We start from the raw sequence: 19,775 nt of genomic DNA on the forward strand, positions 1-19,775 counted from the left end.
ATTTCTGACTGTTTTATAAGCAAAGTTGTATATGATGTATTTTTTGTAACAACCCTAACCCCATATGCTGTATGTATGAATGTGCATGTCCCCCTACTAGTAAGAGGGAACCATGGTGGGATTTAAGCCGTTAGATGTGCCCCCTCCTCTGGGGGTGAAGATGGCGAGTGCTGCGGCAGCTGCCTGCATAGCGGACCTGGTCACCTTCCCTCTGGACACAGCCAAAGTCAGACTGCAGGTAGGCTACATTATCTGCTCAGTACCAAAGACACCTTAGGAAGGATATTTGTTTATCCATCTCTAGTACTTTAATACAAGTAGAGTTTTTATAAACACCTCTTTTTTTTATCATACTGACAAAAATGAATGATATTTCCCTATTGCCCTTGACTAATTATTGTACTTGGTAATGGCAAGCTGACAATACAGTTGTCACAGAGTACTGTGATGCTGTCATCCACTACAAAGGTTGTATAATTTCAATCTCTACTTCTGGACTGTCTCTGTCTAATACTGATCATCTCTTTACTTCCTCCAGATTCAGGGAGAGAAAAGTATGGAGGCGGCCAAAAACATCCGCTACAGAGGGGTGTTTGGGACAATTAGTACCATGATAAGAACGGAGGGCCCCAGGTCTGTCTATAATGGTCTGGTTGCTGGGCTACAGAGACAAACGTGCTTCGCCTCCATCAGAATCGGCCTTTATGACAACGTCAAGAATTTCTACACTGGTGGCAAAGACAGTAAGTGACAACAGTTACCATTAGGGATGGAGGATATAAGATAAAAACATTCAAGATCATTTTGTTGTGCTGAATTTCCATTATCCGGACATAATCCGGTCCTCATGACTCATGTTTGATGACAGAAAAGTGCCACAGTGTTTTATGTTTGGGGTTCTAATTAGTACAATTTCAGTTTTATTTTATTTAAAAAACAGACTCACACAATGTTGCTATTTCTTATTTATGCAAGGGACCTTATCATTTATGATTAGGATTACCTTATTTAAGTTTTCTTCCTCTTCTTTTTACCATTCATTCTGCTGTCCTTGCTGAACCTCTGTCTGTGTGATCTGAAAACAAAGCAAATTATTCCTTTACTGTGCATTTACAACACATTCGTACTACTTGAACCATGTGAATGTTTGGATATCAGGTAAATAGGTTGTTAGTAATGTTTTTTCTTTTTCACTGTGTGATGATTACCTGCTAAGTGTTGATAAGAGTCTGAATCTGTTCACAATTAATGGAGATTCTGTACGTCAGAATATTGGAGCGTAGGATAGAAATGATTTTCCCACTGTAATCGACACCTAAGAAACGTCTAAGAAAATAGATTTTAACATAGTGGAGAACATTGCATGAAACCAGTTTTTAGGTTTTGTTATAAATGATTATATTCATGCAAAGAAACTTCATAGTGTCATGACATGAGGGACTCAAACTAATGATGTTCCCACTTCCAAAGACGCAAGCATACCGATACGTATCCTGGCCGGTTGCACCACGGGAGCCATGGCAGTGTCATTCGCCCAGCCCACTGATGTGGTGAAGGTTCGATTCCAGGCCCAAATGAACCTGGATGGAGTGGCCCGGCGTTACACCGGAACCATGCAGGCCTACAAACACATCTTCCAGAACGAGGGCATGCGTGGGCTTTGGAAAGGTATACTGCAGGCCCCAGAGGTCACACAGAACACTGGAGAGGCAGCACATGACTGGATATAGGATGTAGTTAGTGTCAACGTGTATTTCATTTTGCAATGTACATGAGCCAGTGAAACCTTTGCCTGCTCACTTGTTCTTTGTCACTCTGGATAAGGACATCAGTAAAGGTCAAGGACTTCATTTTCCCGCATTGAAAATGTTATGTATTCAAATGTTCAAAATCAGCCATAGAAAATCTACTTAGGAGGTCATACTATGGAACCTTTTTCCCTGTTTTATGAACTATTTGTTTCAAATGCACTAAAAACCTAAATACACTGTATACCATCCAGTTGTGATTCAATGATACATGGCAGGACAGGAGATACCCTACTCACACAGTTTTTACTCTATTGCTTTGTAGGGCAGTGAACAATCAAAAGTGGAGAAAAAAGAGAAAGGGACTATTTTCTACTGGTGCCATGTCCTTTATGGATAATTGTTTTTGGTGGTAAGACCCCCATCTCTGCATTAAATGTGATCTCTCCTGTTATCTCTCCACTTTCGTTGCTACGAAAGTGGACTCTCCCTCTCAGCATTTGTGTACACAAGGGGGGGAAAAGAGAGATTCAGCTATAGTGAAGCACATCAATAATCCCACATAGTACTGGTTTAGTATTAATTGCAGCAGTGGAATGCTTAGTGATTGTTACAGTAGGTGACTACAGAGGCAGTAGTATACTATATCACATGTAGAATGATCGGCCTTTTATGCCATATTGCTTCTCCAGGCACACTACCCAACATCACAAGAAATGCCCTGGTCAACTGCACAGAACTGGTCACCTACGACCTCATCAAGGAGGCCATCCTGAAATACAAACTTCTGTCTGGTTAGTGCACACACACACACACACACACACACACACACACACACACACACACACACACACACACACACACATACACACACACACACACACACACACACACACACACACACACACACACACACACACACACACACACACACACAGTAGGTTTGCCAGCTACCTGAAATTTAAAGGTGTCTCTTATTTTTCATTTCCCAGATAAAGATAAAATCTCACTATATGTACAGTTGTATGTATTCATTTATTATATTAACACCCTGTATTATAGTACACGTGTATGTATATGAGCTGTTTGAACTTGTAAGATGTGTGTCATTGATTGATCCCCAAAAATAAGGAACAAAGTGTGTCCCTTATCAGTTCAATAAGCGATACAGTCTTTTAGTTTCCAAATAAGGGACGATTCCTTATTTCAAGGGGCGGTTGGCAACCCTGAGTGAGACATCTGATTGGTCCACATGCTACACACCCTCTTGTCATGCTACACACCCTCTTGTTCTTTTGACTATTGAATCCTCTGAGCTGATAACAGAAGGCAGCCTTGTACAGTACAGTAGTACAGTAGTACTGGAAATAGTTAATAAACATTTAGGCCTATCTTCAAGAGAAAGTATTGCCCCATCAGATCATGGTTACATAATGATATCTACATTGCTTTGCTGTATAGCTCGGCTGAGAACAAAGACCCCAAATTAATTAATAATTTTACATTGTGTGATTCAGCTTTTATGCCACGCACTACATAAGTTAAAAGTATGCGGCTCTATTGCAGTGGTGTAAAGTAAATAAGTACATTTACTCAAGACTCAAGTACTGTACTTAAGTACAGTTTTGAGGTATTTTTACTTTACTGGTATATTTCAAATGTTCAGTACTTTCACTTCTACTCCACTACATCTCAGAGGCAAATATTATACTTTTATAATATAATATAATATATAGATATATAATAGATATACACTACAATTATTTGAAAACTTTAGTTACTTTGTAGATTTAGATTATTATTACAATTTTACAAAACATACTTTACCATTTTCAGCCCTATATTTCGGCCATTTGAAAATAGCCGATCTACAAGCTCTTGTGAGCTTGTAGATAGCTATTTTCAAAAGATAAGTACATGTTGGTGCCAATACTTTTGTACTTTTACTCAAGTGAATTTAGAATTCCGGACTTTTACTTGTAATGGAGTATTTCTACATTGCAGTATTGATACTTTTACTTAAGTAAAAAGAAATGGAGTACTTTTTCCACCCACTTTGCACTACATGAGTTAAATGTATGGCTCGCCTACTTTTCAATTTGTTGATAAAGAAAATAAGGACAATAAATAACTTCTCTTTAAATTCTCTCTCTGTAGACAATCTGCCGTGTCATTTCCTATCTGCGTTCGGTGCTGGCTTTGTGACCACAGTGATTGCTTCTCCGGTTGACGTGGTGAAGACGCGCTACATGAACTCCCCACCCGGCCAGTACCGCAGCGCCATCAACTGTTCATGGACCATGTTGACCAAAGAGGGGCCAACAGCTTTCTACAAAGGGTAAATTGTCATTCCCAAATACCCTCAATACCCACATCTTTGGGCATTGTGCTGTAAATGTTCTCATTTCTTCATAAAAATTATAAATCATAAAAAGCAAATTCTGCATACAGAGTACGTAGCCTACTTTTACTTTTGGTACCTCATGTAGATTTTGATGCCAACACTTTTGTACTTTTATTCAAGTAAATACGTTGAATACAGGGCTTTTACTTGTATGGAATATATATATATATTACATTGTGGTATTGCTACTTCTACTAAGTAAAACAAATCTGAGTACTTCTTCCACTATTCACTCTGTAAGGCAAGATTATAGCACCATTCTGGTTCCACAGTTAACAGGTGCAAAATGTGAACCTCTGACCAACAGACTTGTGTGTTTGTTGTCCCTGTCATGTGTAGATTTGTGCCGTCATTTCTGAGGCTGGGGTCTTGGAATGTAGTGATGTTCGTGTCATTTGAGCAGATCAAGAGGGCGATGATGGTCACAAAAAAGAGGCTTGAGGATACCAATTGATGCTCCTGTTTCAGCTAAAGTCTGCTTGACCGGACACATTTTAGCCTAAAAACATTTAAATTCCATCCATCCATCTTCAACTGCTTATCTGGAGCCGGATCGTAGGCGCAAAAGTTCTAGCAGAGAGCTCCAGACTTCCCTTTCCCGGGCAACATTAGCCACTTCATGCTGGGATCCAGAGGCGTTCTAAAGCCAGGATGGATCCTTGGTCTGCCCCGGGGCCTCCTCCCACTGGGACGTGATCAAAGGACCTTCCCAGGGAGACACTCAGCAAGCATCTTTCCACATAAAGAGCAATGGTTCTACTCAGTCTCTCCCGGGTCACTGGACTTCTCACCCTATCGATCCCTAAGGGAGACGCCAGCCACCCGTCTGAAAAAACTCATTCCGGCTGCTTGTATCCGGGATTTAAAAAATACTAATCACTACACCACATTTAAATGCCTTTGTTCAAAAAGGAATAACAGACAGGCTACCATTAGTTGGCTACTGGTTAGTTGGCTATAAGCTAAATACAACACTGTGGAAAGTAATCGTCACTGTCGGGCAGAAACCTTGTATCTGGAAAGATGTTGGGCCCTTTTTGGATTATATTCTGGTGTATGAAATCCTCCCAATAATGAACAAGGAAGGACAGTTGGGATTTGTTTTCTTTCATAAATGAATGCTGTATCATGTTATACTTGGTCCTACAGTATAGTGTCATGCACGAGTAGCACAAGTACCCGATTTACAACCTCACATGTCGCAGTGCAACACATTGTGAAAATCCCCAAATACTGTAGAGATGCCAGGTTGAAAGTGGTTAAGTCTGTCAGTGGGTTTTATAAATGTTTAACCAGTGAAAGTATTAAGAGCTTGTGACTAAATAACTACACTGGATCCATTGGAACACAGCTTATTTTCAATTCCCTGAAAAGTAACACATACAAGGGTTCTGTCTGACACCGACTAATCTATATATATTTATATCTATCCATCTATATCACTCTGTATATACACGCACACAAGATCATATATACGTGATTTAGAATACTGTAGATCATGTATGTTATCTTTAGGTAAGTGTTTTACCCTCTTTATATTTATTGTGACATGTTATACACTGCTCAAAAAAATAAAGGGAACACTTTGATCCCTTAATTCTTTTGAGTTTTTTCGTTAGCAGTATGTACACAGTTCATGAAAAAACTCAAAAGAATTAAGGGATCAAAGTGTTCCCTTTATTTTTTTGAGCAGTTTATATAGCCCTTTCCAAGTGTTGTAAGAGTAAACGTTCCGTGCAGCAGGTTAAGCTTACTTTGTTTGGAAAGTTGACATTGCACTTTTAGACCAACACTGCCAAATCAATCAGCCAATTTCAAACAGGACAGCTTAGTGCAAAATTCACTGAGATGCAGCCATCACATAATACATAAATCAATGTTATTGATGCCCATAACACAATGTAAAGCTTAAATAATATTTGACTTGTCTTACAAATAAACCATGTGTGCTTTGTGGGTTTTATAACCATTTGTTCTGTGGTTCTCTCTCTCTCAACACACGGTCTAGCATAACATGAAAACATGTATTTATTAACATCGAACAAGAGGTGTCGGACATTACAAAGTAATTCATATTTTGGTCTAGAAATATTAAAAAAGTATCCTCAAATACAAACAGCATTAAAAAAAGGCAAAAACACCATGTCAATGTCCTGGGTCAAATACAAATGTGTGAAATGGGTGAGGACAATGTTATAATCCCAGCACCACCTTGTACAACACATGGTATTAATGGTATCAGTTGAGACACATTTAATCATGCACAGACCGTCAAGGGAGGGCACTAAAGCAACAGGGCATCAAAGAAGAAATTCTAATGTTTTTTCATTGCTTTACTCTTGTTAAGTCTTTGACATACATACTGACCTCCTGAGTAGGACAAAGATGACAACACACAGGCATTGTTTATATAAATACACGAGACATCTCAATATAAGATTAAATAAAATTCAAAGCTACATTAACTTTTTCAGTCATTATTCCTGTTTATCATCAACAATGCAGCGCAGTTTGTTCCCTGGTCACTGAAAAGTGCACAAACCATCACTATGAATACAAATCACTACATCACCCTCTTTCACTACAATCTGCTACAGTAAATCTCCTTCCCCATTTATTCTGTTCGCTATTGGAATGGTCCTATTTGAGGTATAGAATTTACATTTGTGCTCTACTCTAAACGCCACATCTATTTTTAGGGTTTTATTTATTTCAAATTATGGAGAACGTTGAGTGTTATCTTGAGTGGCCCAAGACTTTCTTATTTTTTTTCAGACTTTTTGCATTTCTGCTGTATTTTGGATAGAAATGGTGAGCAGAGAGAGCGCAAGCCAAGCGCCTCGGGTCAGATTCGAACCAGGGCCAGCTGCAGGAAGGACCATAGCCTTATTTATCTGGTATGCACTCTCACCAGGCGAACCACCGGGATGCCCTGCCTAAGACTTTTTGTGTTAACATTTGGGCAGCACTGGTTAGTTAACGGCTTCCTCTTAGGTTTCTACACAATATAAAAGAATGTCATAGGGGCACGGTGCAGCAGTGGTCTGATATTTATTCCTGTAAACCATGTTGGCTTTTAGGGCCGACAGTCAATGTGAGGGACACATCGGGGTCCTGTAGGTGTGTCTTCACCTGGCTGTGGAACTTTTCCCTGTAATGGTTAAACTCCATGATGCTCTCTGGTTCCTCAGCCAACCAAAACTTATCGAATTCATATGCCAAGTAACCTATAGAAGGAAAAATTAAAACATGAACAATTACTTAAATCGATATATTGATCTTTATAATCCGTCTCAATTATTTAGGAAATACATTTAAAATTAATGCACTTTTTGTACAACAAAATGTTGAATATTTTGGGAAATCTAGCCTGAGTAGACGGCCGGCTGTAGTATCCAATAACTAAACAGATTTGAATTCATGTGCGACTCGTTCTGACAAAGAAATGTAGCAGGGTTTTGCTGATAAGCACACCACTGTATTATTCATTTATTTTTGCGTCATACCATCTTTTCGATTCCTGTTCTGGGCTGGATTGGGTTCAGGTTTGTCTTAATGTTGATGAGACACTTTAATTTGTGTTAATGGAATGCCTTGAGCCTAAAGTGGGAGTGGACGTTAATTCTGATCCGGCTTTCTCAGGTAAGCACAGATATCATTAGCAACGTTGATGCAATACCCTCCATGTGAAACAGCCAAACATACTCACAGTATAGCTGATGAAAGTGCTGGAGCTCAGGTTTTCCTGCCACAGTGTTGTAGAAATGGGGCTTCAGAGCACCACTCTTCAGGAGGCTGTAAGCCATCTCTGTCAAGTTGATCCCAACAATGGCATAAGAGTACCTGGAATATGGAGCGCTTTTAAGTTTAGCTCAATCATGTGTGACATGAGATACAATGCTCCATGACTGGAGCATAACTGGAGCAAGTGTATGTTCACACTAATCGCCTTTTATGAAGAAACAAATGCACTATAGAGTGCTTTTTCCGCTGAAAAGTAAAAAAGGGGGGAGGGGTGCGGTCGTTGCTATTGACGGAAACAGACCTCAATATTAAGTTCTATGGAACTTACGGAAACAATGTTTTAAACTACTAAGTATAGATGTGGATGTAAACAAGATTGTGCAACTGTATGGCATATTTATCACCAAAAATGTATCTTTTATAGACCAGCTACCAGAGACAAGCACAGAGGTCTGCGTTTCCCTTCCTGTCAGGGTTGCCTGGAGTTCACTCTGCTGGAACACAACTCGCTTATTAAATGTGACATTAATAGGTGTGCCTTTAAGAAAAGACAACTCCACAGGGTACATAGCGAATACAATGTAATTACACTAGGTAATAATAGGTTTAATATACTGTTTTGTTAAGACAGAAGAGGAGGAGGGACGCTGGTGGTAGTCTGGAGTGTGGGTGGCTGACAGCAGGGCACAGCGAGACCATCATCTTGGACGAGCAGCTCTGCATTTGTGTACAGTGGTGATTGGACAGCTAATAAAAAGCGGTTCAAGTCCAATTTCTGAAAGACTTGAAAGAATTTAACTATATTCAACTTTAAAATCCAGTCCACCGGAGAAAAGTGCTCTGCCTTCTAACCTGGCCGGTATGTGGTTGCAATTTCGTAATTTCTCATAGTTTAATATAAAAAAGGCGCTTAGTGTGAATTCTACCTAAGAAAGACAGGTACAGTCTATGCAATGCTTCAGTTAAGTCAGTTAAATATTAAACATATACTGTACATAATCTTTATAGTTTACACATGACGGTGATCGTGGCATGTCAATGAATATTTCCTACCCCTGTTTTGGGTGGCTTGCATGAGACAGCACCTGACGCGCTTCGTCTGTGTAGTTTTCACTGAAGAAACTGCAACAAAGTCAAATCAGAATGATTAACCTTCCACTGCAGTAAAAGGTGTGTTGCATACTGCATAGAATATGAATGTTCAGAGCCATGGTGTAACACACACATGTATATACTTTTTTCTTACCACACATTCCACTATTATTTTTGTTTGTAGGTGAGTGAAACAAAATCAAATTACATTTTCTATGGTGTATCAATGTTTTAAATGTTCTGCTTCTCTCCATTTAAACACATTCTGAGAAAGGGAAGGTATTGATGTACTGTAGGGTCTCTCCGATCTCATCTATCTTTCTAATTAATCATACAACTTCATCAACTCACACGAGATTAGTCAGTCCCAACAAGCCCATTCCTCTGAAGTCCGTCTTAGGGTCTTCTCCTTGGAATCCAATGTCACCCCACTGCTTGTTTACCCTCGATTCCAATTTAACGGCTGGCATCAACAGGTCCCAGAGCTAAGATCACAAACACAACAGTGTTTAAGTTGTTAACCACTTAAACCCAATTACTTAGTTGACTGGTCCCCCAGGGCTGTAGACTGGGTCCGCTCCTTTTGCCCCTCTACACCAAATATCTTGGCGAGTTTATAGATCACCTATTCAATAGGTGATCAACAAAGTCACCAAGATATTTGGTGAACATTTGGTAACATTAGGTCCTATTGTCACCAAATGTTCACCCCAAAAATAGGGATGCTACGGTTCATGTGGTTAATATGGAATACGCAGATGAGGTGAATGAAAACTGAGTTAAAAGTTAACTTATTTAAATAATTCACTCTAGAAAATGGCTGACAATGCAGGTCTCATGACTAACTGCTTTAATGTAGGCTACTATATAACATTTTCAATTCAGCATTCAGAATTGACTGTCTTCTATATCATTTGATTTTACTTGTGAAATCAGCCTAGTCATCAAGAAGGTTCACTTGAATTCACTGAAGCTTGGCTTCACAGGGAAAACCATTTTCACCACTCAATGTAATGGGAGGAATATGCAGTTTTCCTTTTTCATCCCAACTTTTAGTGAAACCCCATTTAGTGATGAAAACATTGACATTATTACATTGCATTATCATCATGTACAGTATCTAACATTTTTCATATTTTGTATTGTCTAGATCATAATAAATGTTTTCCTTCTCTCTTATTTATATTTCCTGTGCCTCTATCTAAAGATAAAGAAATTGACCAGACAATGTCTGAGGATCTTGATTTCAAACACAGCACAATCCTTCATACCTTAAGGAGCATGGCCTCATGTTCTTCATTCTCAGAGTCAAAGACCTTCTTTCTAAGCTCCTCCACAGATGTGTACAAGGTGCTGTATCCTGTTATTTGTAAGAGACACAGGTGCAAACTCTTCTTGAACCTGTAACAGAGGGGACATGCAGGCCAGGGAAATGGAATATTAACAATGCAAACATTGTAAAACTACTAAATTGAATAACATTTGGAATTGATAATAATTCTAAAAATGTTAAGATGACGTCAGATTAAGATTTAGGGAAAGAAAATATCATTTACGTGGGATCTTTCTGAGGTTTGACATGCTTCTCTCGCATGATCTGATCCACACACGACTCCAAATGATCCTCACTCTCTTGTAAAGCCCCTCTTAAAACCTTCAAAAGGGAGAGAATGAAATTGCGAGATGAAAGGCAGGTGGCACAGCAAAGCAATGTTGAAATGAAACTTATCGCCTATAATGAGTTATCTGTATATTTAGATTTTCTATATTGTTGTGGTAGTTTTTTTTGTTGCATTGTTGTTTTGTCCAGATGTTTGAGTGTTGAATGTTTAATAGACCACAATGTAAACAAGCCTCAGGCTTTTTTTGTCATCCATTTGGCATATTTCTTAATCGTTTTAAATCATTGCACAGGTTTGCAGGTGTAAAACAGTGTGTGACATTGTTTTTGTGCAAGCTCCATAATTTTTTGTTGTTTGACTTAAAGATAAATCCCATGATACAGCCATGAATATGAGGCATTTCAAAGTCTCAAAGAGGCTGAAAAGCACTAACAGAAATGACTACAGTATTCTACAGTATTCAATTTGTGTCTTAACCACATGAACCCTAGCGTGCAGGCCTATTCTGGGCAATCTTTCTGTGAAAGTAGCTGATCTACAAGCTCACAACGCAAACATGCATATTACGAGCTTGTAGATCGGCTATTTTCTGCGACTAGATTTGATGTCGAGGGAAAAGCAGGCCTAGACCCAGTATAGACCCCTGGGGGACTCAATGAAGCCAATGAAGTATATAAGATTAAGTGGTTAAGCCGAGTTCAGGAGGACTGAGTAGAGTAAAGACAGATTTATTTCACTTACATAATAATTAGATTTAAATTATACCGTAACACAGTGCTGTATATGTGGGAACATCAAAATGTCTCACCTTGTTCTTTGATGACTGGAGAGAATATTCTGACAAAAAAAAAGAGGATAACAATTAGTGCAAAATTCAAATAAAATGGAAGACATACATGGGGTCATATCTATGTTCCCCGGACCTATGTTCCCCCACTAAGGTTATGGTTAGGGTTAGGTTTAGGTTAGGTCCTATATTCCCCGCTCTCCTAGGAAAGCGGGGAACATAGAACCTGGGGAACATAGAACCTGGGGAACATAGGTACGGTCCCGAAAAGCAACAGGCTGATGGAACTTAATTCACCTGCTCTTGTTGTCCTGATGGCCCCAGGCTGGCACCCTGAACATATTCTCTGCAGCTCACATTTCCCCGTTGCATGTCTGATGAGCCACTTCAGCCAGTATCTAAGGAAGGATGTGTAGAAACACTGCCAGATGTACCCCAGCATTTCTACAACAAACAGTAATAGTATTAAATCAATGGACAGAATAAATCCACACAGGGGAGAAAAATTATCAAATCAATACCTTAGATGTACCAACTGTCTGATGAACCACACAGCAGCAGCAGTTGAGCCTGCACATCACTTTAAACCCATTATAACCGGGAAAGTAACTGTGTCATTTTACATTTTTGCATTGGCTATTCAAAAATAGCAGCTATACAAGCTCACAGCGCGTCACTTCGTGCCACATTGCGAGCTTGTACTTCAGCTATTTTTGAACATTTTTGAAAAATCTTGAAAGTATGAGAACTGCTGATTTAGAAGGCATTTGTAGAATCTGCCTCGGGTCTTAATGGGTTTTAACATACATTGTGCATCCCTTGATGATCACCCTGCCAAAGTACTGTCACAGTCAGTGTATCAAAGGCAGATCCATGTGTCTTAATTTAAATGTAGGTAAGAGAACCTCCCGGAAACATGCACATGTGTCAGGAAGGAACTGATATGGGTCGGAATCATGAGCTGCAACCATTTAAATGCCGTACTTCAAAAACATGTCTGTCAGTGTCATTGCGTCCATTCATCGAGCAGACTGAGCTGCACAGCCAGATCAGACTGTCTGCGTCTCCGTGGAATTCATGATATAACAATGGCTCCAATGACATGTCAGTGGACATTGTTCGTTGATCCACTGATGGTGTGGATGTCACCAAAGTAAGGTTTGACGCGACCATAAGTGAATTGACTGGCTGTATCTAAACGTTATCTGGACGAAATCATGTTTATGTTGAGTTGGCGTATCATCAAGGACTGCTTTGGTAAACTATATTAGAAAGAACATCACTTGTACATCAGCTTGGCTGCCTGGGGAGTTACTACACTGGACGTATTTCACTCCACAAAGACACGTATTCTAAACCATTCTAATGAAAACCACAGTGTCGACGTGTGTCGCGTCGCGCGAATAAGTATCGATTAAGTCGAGTGTTTTAATGCCATCTATAATAGCAGAGCACAGACACGACGTAGCACGACCCACTACTTTAGTTAGCTAGCTAACAACAGGTTGTCATGACGTTAGCATTGCTAGCATGCTATAGTGACGTTAGTACACCAAAGTGTAGTCGGAGTTAATCTGCCAACGTTAAACTGCTGTGTGGCAACAGCATTAACACTATCACACACAGCTGGGGATGTGACAGTGTTAAGTGATCGTATGGTTAAAGTTACCTGCGTTTATGTGTTGGCTGTCTGCGTTTCTGTTGTTGACAAAGTCTCATTCATTCACCCACACGCTGATGATGTGACGTCATTGTGGTGGTGGGACACGTTCAGATGGTAACCGGAAGCCTCGCCCCAAAACACTCTAGTCCCCTTTTTTTTTTCGCGGACCAGTGGTTCTTGTATTTGTTTTACTGAGAATAAGGTTAGAAATAAGTTACTGAGGTTACGTTTAGGAATAAGGTTATAGATTTAGGCATAGTTTACTGAGGTTACGTTTAGGATCCGAATACCTGAGCCTCCTGAGGTGAATACCGCCGGATTTGCCCCGGGACGACTGTGTTTTGGGGCGAGCATTTTGGTATTCGTTCAGGTGGAAAAAGTACTCATTTGTTTTACTTACGTAAAAGTATCAATACTGCAATGTAGAAATACTCTATTACAAGTAAAAGTACTCATTATGCAGAATACGTTCCATTTCAAGTTTTCAAATGTATAAAAATCTTTTGAAAATAGCAGATCTACGATGCAATGCATGTGAGCTAGATCTGCCATTTTCAAATGGCCGAAATATAAAGTGGTTAGGGTGTTTTGTAATAAGTAAAAACTACAACATTTGGCTCTGAGATGGAGTAGAAGTAAGTATTGGAAATTTGAATATATTCAAGTAAAGTACAAATACCTAAGTGAATGTGCAGTTATCTGACTTACGCCACTGAAGTGTCCTCTTATAACATGATTCAGTGACGATTGATATTAAAGATAAATGTGAATTCTATGTATTGAATTCAGTGTTTCACGTGCCCGCCTATGAATAATGCTCCCACAATGTTTCTCTTTTTCAACAGAAAGAGGCAGATGGACGGTACATGGATCCAAGGCTGCTCTAACCTCGCGTCACCACCATAGAGTATATCGGGTCACCACTCTGCTCCAACGCTGTGCCCAGGACGGCCTTATGTTCCTGCACCGCCACCTACTGCTGAACAAACGCCAAAGTTGTGGTAATAATGAGACGACTCTCTATCTATCACATTCATGCAGTTAAGGCATGTTAATGCCTTGACTTTCATGCCCTGAAAATTTGTGCCCAAAAACATGCATGGGAATGGTTCTAATCTGAGAGCTTTTGAGACAAATTGTAATAGTCCATTTACAAACTTTATTTAGTCCATCCATCATCGCCATGGTTCACCAGTGCCATCTGAGCAATGGTAAACAGAAGACTTGCCCCAAAACACACTCAGCCCCATTTTCTGAGCACACCTATAGAATAAAATAAAATAACTCGCACACGGTACCGTCTACACTTGCACAATAGGGACAACTTTATTTACCTTATTTACCTTCTTCAGGCATCTGACACCATCTCTGGTGGTGCCACCACCATGTTGAACTTTCCAATGAGCAAACTGGGGAGATTTAGGCCTTGGCATAAGTTTACTCTAGAACAAGAATCCATGACAACTCAAGAAAATCAGGATCTTCAGTTACCCAGTTACTAATGCAAGTCTGATGTTTGCTCAGTTATAAACCACAAAATATAATCGGCATGAAGCATTTATATTGAGTTTCCAATAAAAAAATATCTAACTTCTGCATTAAACCATGGCTGCAGCATTTAGGTTGTAGCTAAATGAAAGGGGAGGCAGGTTTGTGATCCTTGTGTTTAAAATATGGTACACATGGCAATAACTTACGTTTGAGGTGAGTGATAAGCCAAATTAATTCAATAGAACCAAATTTCCAGTCCAAAATATGACACAATCTTATTTAGTTAATTTGATCAAATGAGACAGCTGCTCATTCATGCCAAGAAGAATTCTGACATTTATTGTTTATGTATGAAACCTCTCTTATGAGTGATTTAGAGAATGATAGATTAGTGATCATTATACTTCTCTTCAGGTATTCAAAAACTTTTTCATGTCAGATATGACATTTCAAGATTTAGCAACATGTATGATCTGAATAAATTATGTTAGAGTAAATTAGGTTGGAAAAGAGCTGGTGTTAATTTATCCATTTGTAACTGAGAGCGTGCACTCTCAGAGTTAAATTATCACTGACGATTTTACTGTGTATATGTGTGTGTATTCAACTTTATGAATGTAATCGTGAGGTACAGAATGGCTTGAACGATTTAACCTTTAGTACTCTGGAAGTATAGCACTCCGTGTCCTGTTTCAACTCAAGTGGCTCCATGTAACAATTAGTGACATGAATAGAATCAGAACATCTTTATTGTCACATCACAAGTTTACAGGTGTATAAAAGTGTGTGAAATTAGTTTTTTTGCTAGCTTTTTTGCTAGTTTTTGTTATTTCCATAAGAGAAAGGAAAGAGGGGGTGGGCAAGGGGGAAGAGAGATCAATAAAAAACAAACAACAAACAAATTATCTACATATTTACACATGGTACCGGATATCTATCCGGTGCGGTAAGTACCTGAGGTAAGACATAAGGTGCGTGAGCATAGCAGCAGATATATACGTACATGATATGCTATGGTCGTACAGTTCCCTTTCCACTCTTGATTGTGACTGTGTGTCCTCAACTGATCTGCGTCAGACAGATCCATATCTTACGGCAAATGACCTGTGATTTACGAACCCCACTGACGGCCCTGAACAATATTTTATGACATTTTTATGGCAACCATCTTGTGAACCTAATTGTGCAGCAGCAGCTTATCTTCAATGTGACGCATGTTTTTTTTAAAGCTTGACAGTTTCTGGAATATTTGAGTACATTTACTTTGGTACTCAAAGGAACTGATCAACCGGAGTCAAGTCTACACACACATACAGTACAACACAGTCAGAGATACCAAGTCAAATAGAGCACTGCCTGGGAATTTGACAATTTGTACCCTATACTATTCTTTTTTTTTTGTCTCGAAGCAAGCCCACACTGTTTCTTCAGGAACAGAATTTTCTTGTATACACTTGTAGTTCCAAATTCTGTATATAGGCCTATTTACTGCTCATTTCTTATCTTGTGTCCCTTATTTTAGTAATTATATCTCCTCCCTTCCATCACCCTTTCAGAACGGTGAGAAATCACAACTGTTGTTTGTTGACATTAACCACGTGTGCCTAAGTCAGTGAGACTGTAAACGGATTGGAATTGGGCCATAGAGTGAGAGTCTTCTCATCTCTGACCTCTCACTGCGTGGGACTATTGGGGGGAGAGTCTGTCCCCATTTGTGGCCTGTACTGATTGGTTCCCAGTGCCAACACTAGTACCTGTGCCAAAGCTCAAAAGAACCCAGAACAGAACACCTTTTGTGTTTGACTCCCTTGTGTAATTCTAATCCGGCAGTCAATGTCGTTTTTTGGGAGCAATAGGTTTTTCGTTAGCGTTGGTATCTCTAACTCAGATAAATATGAGGCAGTGTTCTTTCTCACATTTCTCACTTTTCTACATAGGCTATGTAGACCTGATAAAGATGAAATATAATATGATTTAACACTATACTATTGTCAGTATGTAATTTAACAATTTTCCTTATTTGTTGTTTGCAGATACCATACTTTTTGATTGATTGAATATTTGATTAGGCAGAAATGTGAAAACAGAGTACAGTCAAACACTTTGTCTAAAAGGATGCACCAAAAGAGTCCTTGCTTCCATTGGGGTCCTAGGTATTCAATTCATCAACGTATAAAATAGCACCAAAACATTCAATATCAACACAATATAAAAACACTATATGTACAGAGTAGAAAAAGAGAGAGGGGGGGGTAAAGAAGGGGGGGGCGGGTCGCCCGTCAATGGAGAAGTGATGACTACCTCCCCCTTTGGTAGCACAAGGTATAAGACAACTAGTTTAGATTAATGGCTTTTAGACAAACTGTAATGCATTTTTAAGCAAAGTCAAGAAATATTGGAGGTGTAGCTAATGAAACTTTCCTGACAAATCTACATGAAGTTCTCCTACTATAGCAATCTGTAAAGTTCAAATGCAAATGCATGTATGTTAGCCTATAAAGAGGCTGACTTCATTATAGGCCAGAAAAACACTACTAAACACTTGAATATGCACTTGAATATGCACCTTCACCGTAAGAGAGAAAAAAAAAGATTTGTCTCACACAAACTAATTTTGTGTTAAAAAAATCGTGAAAAATCGTATCGTGATTTGAATCGTATCGTGAGTTGAGTGAATCGTTTACATGCCTAATAATCTGCACTCACATAAAAGCCCCAAACACGTTTTAACCACATAGAACCACATGTGTCTGCTGCATTCAGCTATGCAAAGGAACTTTGCTAAGTAATTGTGGGCTTGCTGCAGAGCGGGCACACTAATGTTCTTACCGCTTTATATTTATTTATAAATTCCGCAATTTTTTTCACTATCAAACTTCTTCCACATAGTTTGTGCTAGAAATTCCATTCAAACTTTAACATGTTCAGCTATATGTAGAATGGTGTTAACTTTTTAAAAATAAAGAAAATACATTAATTATAATGGGAGTCTAGGGGGAAAAGTGCCCATTTTTGTAGAACACTTATTTTGTGCTCTAATTACTCCTTCATAATTTCACCTAGAAACTTAATTTAAACTTTAAAATGTTCGGCTATCTTTGGATTTTCATTGGTGATCACCTTTATAGTTATTATTGTGGGATCGCTAAAGCGATCACACTACTGTTATTGTCAACACCGTTTTTTGGCCCCTAACTAGTCCTTCATACTTTTAGCTACAAACTCCGTTCCAACTCTTCAACGTTCGGCCTACTCAGGACATGTCGGCTACCATTTGAATTTTTGAAATAATTTGTACTTTTAGAGATATTTCACTTTTTACTTCTAAAAAACTCCCATTCATTTCAATGGAGAAATTCATACTTTTAGATAGAAACTCCGTTCCAACTCTATAGATGGGTTTCCTGTTTGTAAACATGAGAGGATGATGCGCGCGCAGTGGCGGGATGAGCCTGTAGAGCAGGGATGGGCAACTGGCGGCCCGCGGGCCGCATGCGGCCCGCACCGTCACTCAATGCGGCCCCAGGCCAAAATCCAAAAAAAAAAAAAAAAAAAAAAAGTTTTTTTTTTTATTTTTTTTTTTTATAGTTTTTTTTTTTATCACAAAGAAAAACAAAGTAATCTAAACATATCGGAAATGGTGAACTATTGCCTTCAACTGTTCCAAACATGCAACTTTCCATGAACCATTTTAATTACAACAGTCCACCAGTAGAGCGCGCTCTCGTTTATTTTAATAGTTCTATTAAAATAAACGAGAGCGCTTAAAAATTAAAAATTAAAAATTAAAAATTAAAAATTAAAAATTAAAAATTAAAAATTAATAAGGCTTCAGCCTTATTAACTATAATTCTAGTGTTCATTTTTGTATATTTTAAGCCAAGGTTACAGCAATACTCTGAAAGGCATACTCAGAGATGTGAAGTTTTGTTTAGCAGTACAGCTGTAGTAAGTTGATAGAAGCATTACTAAATGCTAAATAAAAACAAAGTTATAACAAATAATAATAGTTAATATCCCTTATTTATCACATATGTGACTATTATGGGCTTTTTGAGTAATGGGGTACTACTGGCGAGAGTGCTGATAAACAGGGGCGGGCTGGGACCAAAATTCAGCCCTGGCATTTTGGTCCGAACCGGCGCACCGCCCCCGGACCGTTTTGTCAACCGGGGGGGGGGGGGGGGGGGGGGGTCCCTGCCGATAAACAATGCGGCCCCCTGCCGATAAACAATGCGGCCCCCCAGAGTGATTGAGGAAATTTTGTGGCCCTCACCATCTACAAAGTTGCCCACCCCTGCTGTAGAGGGCGCTATTACCCTAAAAATATCCTATACCCTATTACCCATAAAATAAATGGTCTTCACCAGGTTTAATGAAAGTAGATTAAATGATGCAGTTTGTAATATCTTCTTTACTCAATAAAAATGATTTGTCGGAAGTTGGATCTGTTTGTATATAATAGCAGCATTATGCCTATTATGCCTATAATAGCAGCATTATGCCTATCTAAATCCCGAAAATAACAATAGAGTGAATGGCGCTTCCGGTTCGTTCTCCCCCGCGCATGCGTAGATTGCGCACTCTGCTCTGTGATGACGTCGCGCGGAAACCCATCTATAACGTTCAGCCTACTTAGGACATATTGGCTACCATTAGAATTTTTTGAAATAATTTGTACTTTTAGAGATATTTCACTTTTTAAATAGTAAAAATACTTAAAAGTTGATAAAAAGAGTAAAAATACTTAAAAGTTGTAAAAATTAGTAAAAGCTACTTTAAAGTAAATAAAATGACTAAAAATACTTTAAAGTAAATACCTTGAGTAAAAATACTTAAGAGTACTTATATTGAGTAAAAATACTTAAAAGTACTCAAAATGAGTAAAAATACTTAAAAGTTGAAAAAAATAGTAAAAATACTTAAAAGTTGATAAAAAGAGTAAAAATACTTAAAAGTTGTAAAAATTAGTAAAAGCTACTTTAAAGTAAATAAAGTGACTAAAAATACTTTAAAGTAAGTACCTTGATTAAAAATACTTAAGAGTACTTATACTGAGTAAAAATACTTAAAAGTACTCAACATGAGTAAAAATACTTAAAAGTTGAAAAAAATAGTAAAAATACTTAAAAGTTGTAAAAATGAGTAAAAAATACTTTAAAGTAAATAAAGTGACTAAAAATAATTTAAAGTAAATACCCTTTAGAACCTTTCAAACCTTTAG

At 38.5% G+C, this 19,775-nt stretch overlaps 2 protein-coding genes across 2 annotated transcripts; one reads left to right on the top strand and one right to left on the bottom strand.

The window, feature by feature from the left end:
- Positions 1 to 112: 112 nt before the first annotated feature.
- On the top strand, positions 113 to 4,877 carry ucp1 (uncoupling protein 1; the record flags this gene model as incomplete). Its single annotated transcript, XM_080452248.1, has 6 exons — positions 113 to 238; positions 539 to 743; positions 1,471 to 1,668; positions 2,441 to 2,542; positions 3,906 to 4,086; positions 4,492 to 4,877. 6 exons carry the CDS (start codon positions 113 to 115, stop codon positions 4,604 to 4,606), a joined length of 927 nt encoding a protein of 308 aa, XP_080308374.1. The 3' UTR covers positions 4,607 to 4,877.
- Positions 4,878 to 6,155: 1,278 nt separating this feature from the next.
- Positions 6,156 to 13,186, bottom strand: elmod2 (ELMO/CED-12 domain containing 2). The gene is made up of 9 exons (XM_080414813.1): positions 13,067 to 13,186; positions 11,695 to 11,841; positions 11,419 to 11,447; positions 10,545 to 10,642; positions 10,260 to 10,389; positions 9,340 to 9,473; positions 8,950 to 9,018; positions 7,862 to 7,995; positions 6,156 to 7,379 (listed from the first exon to the last, which is right to left on the bottom strand). The coding sequence occupies exons 2-9, from the start codon at positions 11,837 to 11,839 to the stop codon at positions 7,204 to 7,206; spliced, it is 915 nt and encodes a 304-aa protein (XP_080270939.1). The 5' UTR covers positions 11,840 to 11,841; positions 13,067 to 13,186; the 3' UTR covers positions 6,156 to 7,203.
- Between the last annotated feature and the right edge of the window lie 6,589 nt (positions 13,187 to 19,775).

Source organism: Gymnoscopelus braueri, assembly GCF_963280865.1.
Source record: "Gymnoscopelus braueri genome assembly, chromosome: 2".
Lineage (NCBI taxonomy): Eukaryota > Metazoa > Chordata > Actinopteri > Myctophiformes > Myctophidae > Gymnoscopelus > Gymnoscopelus braueri.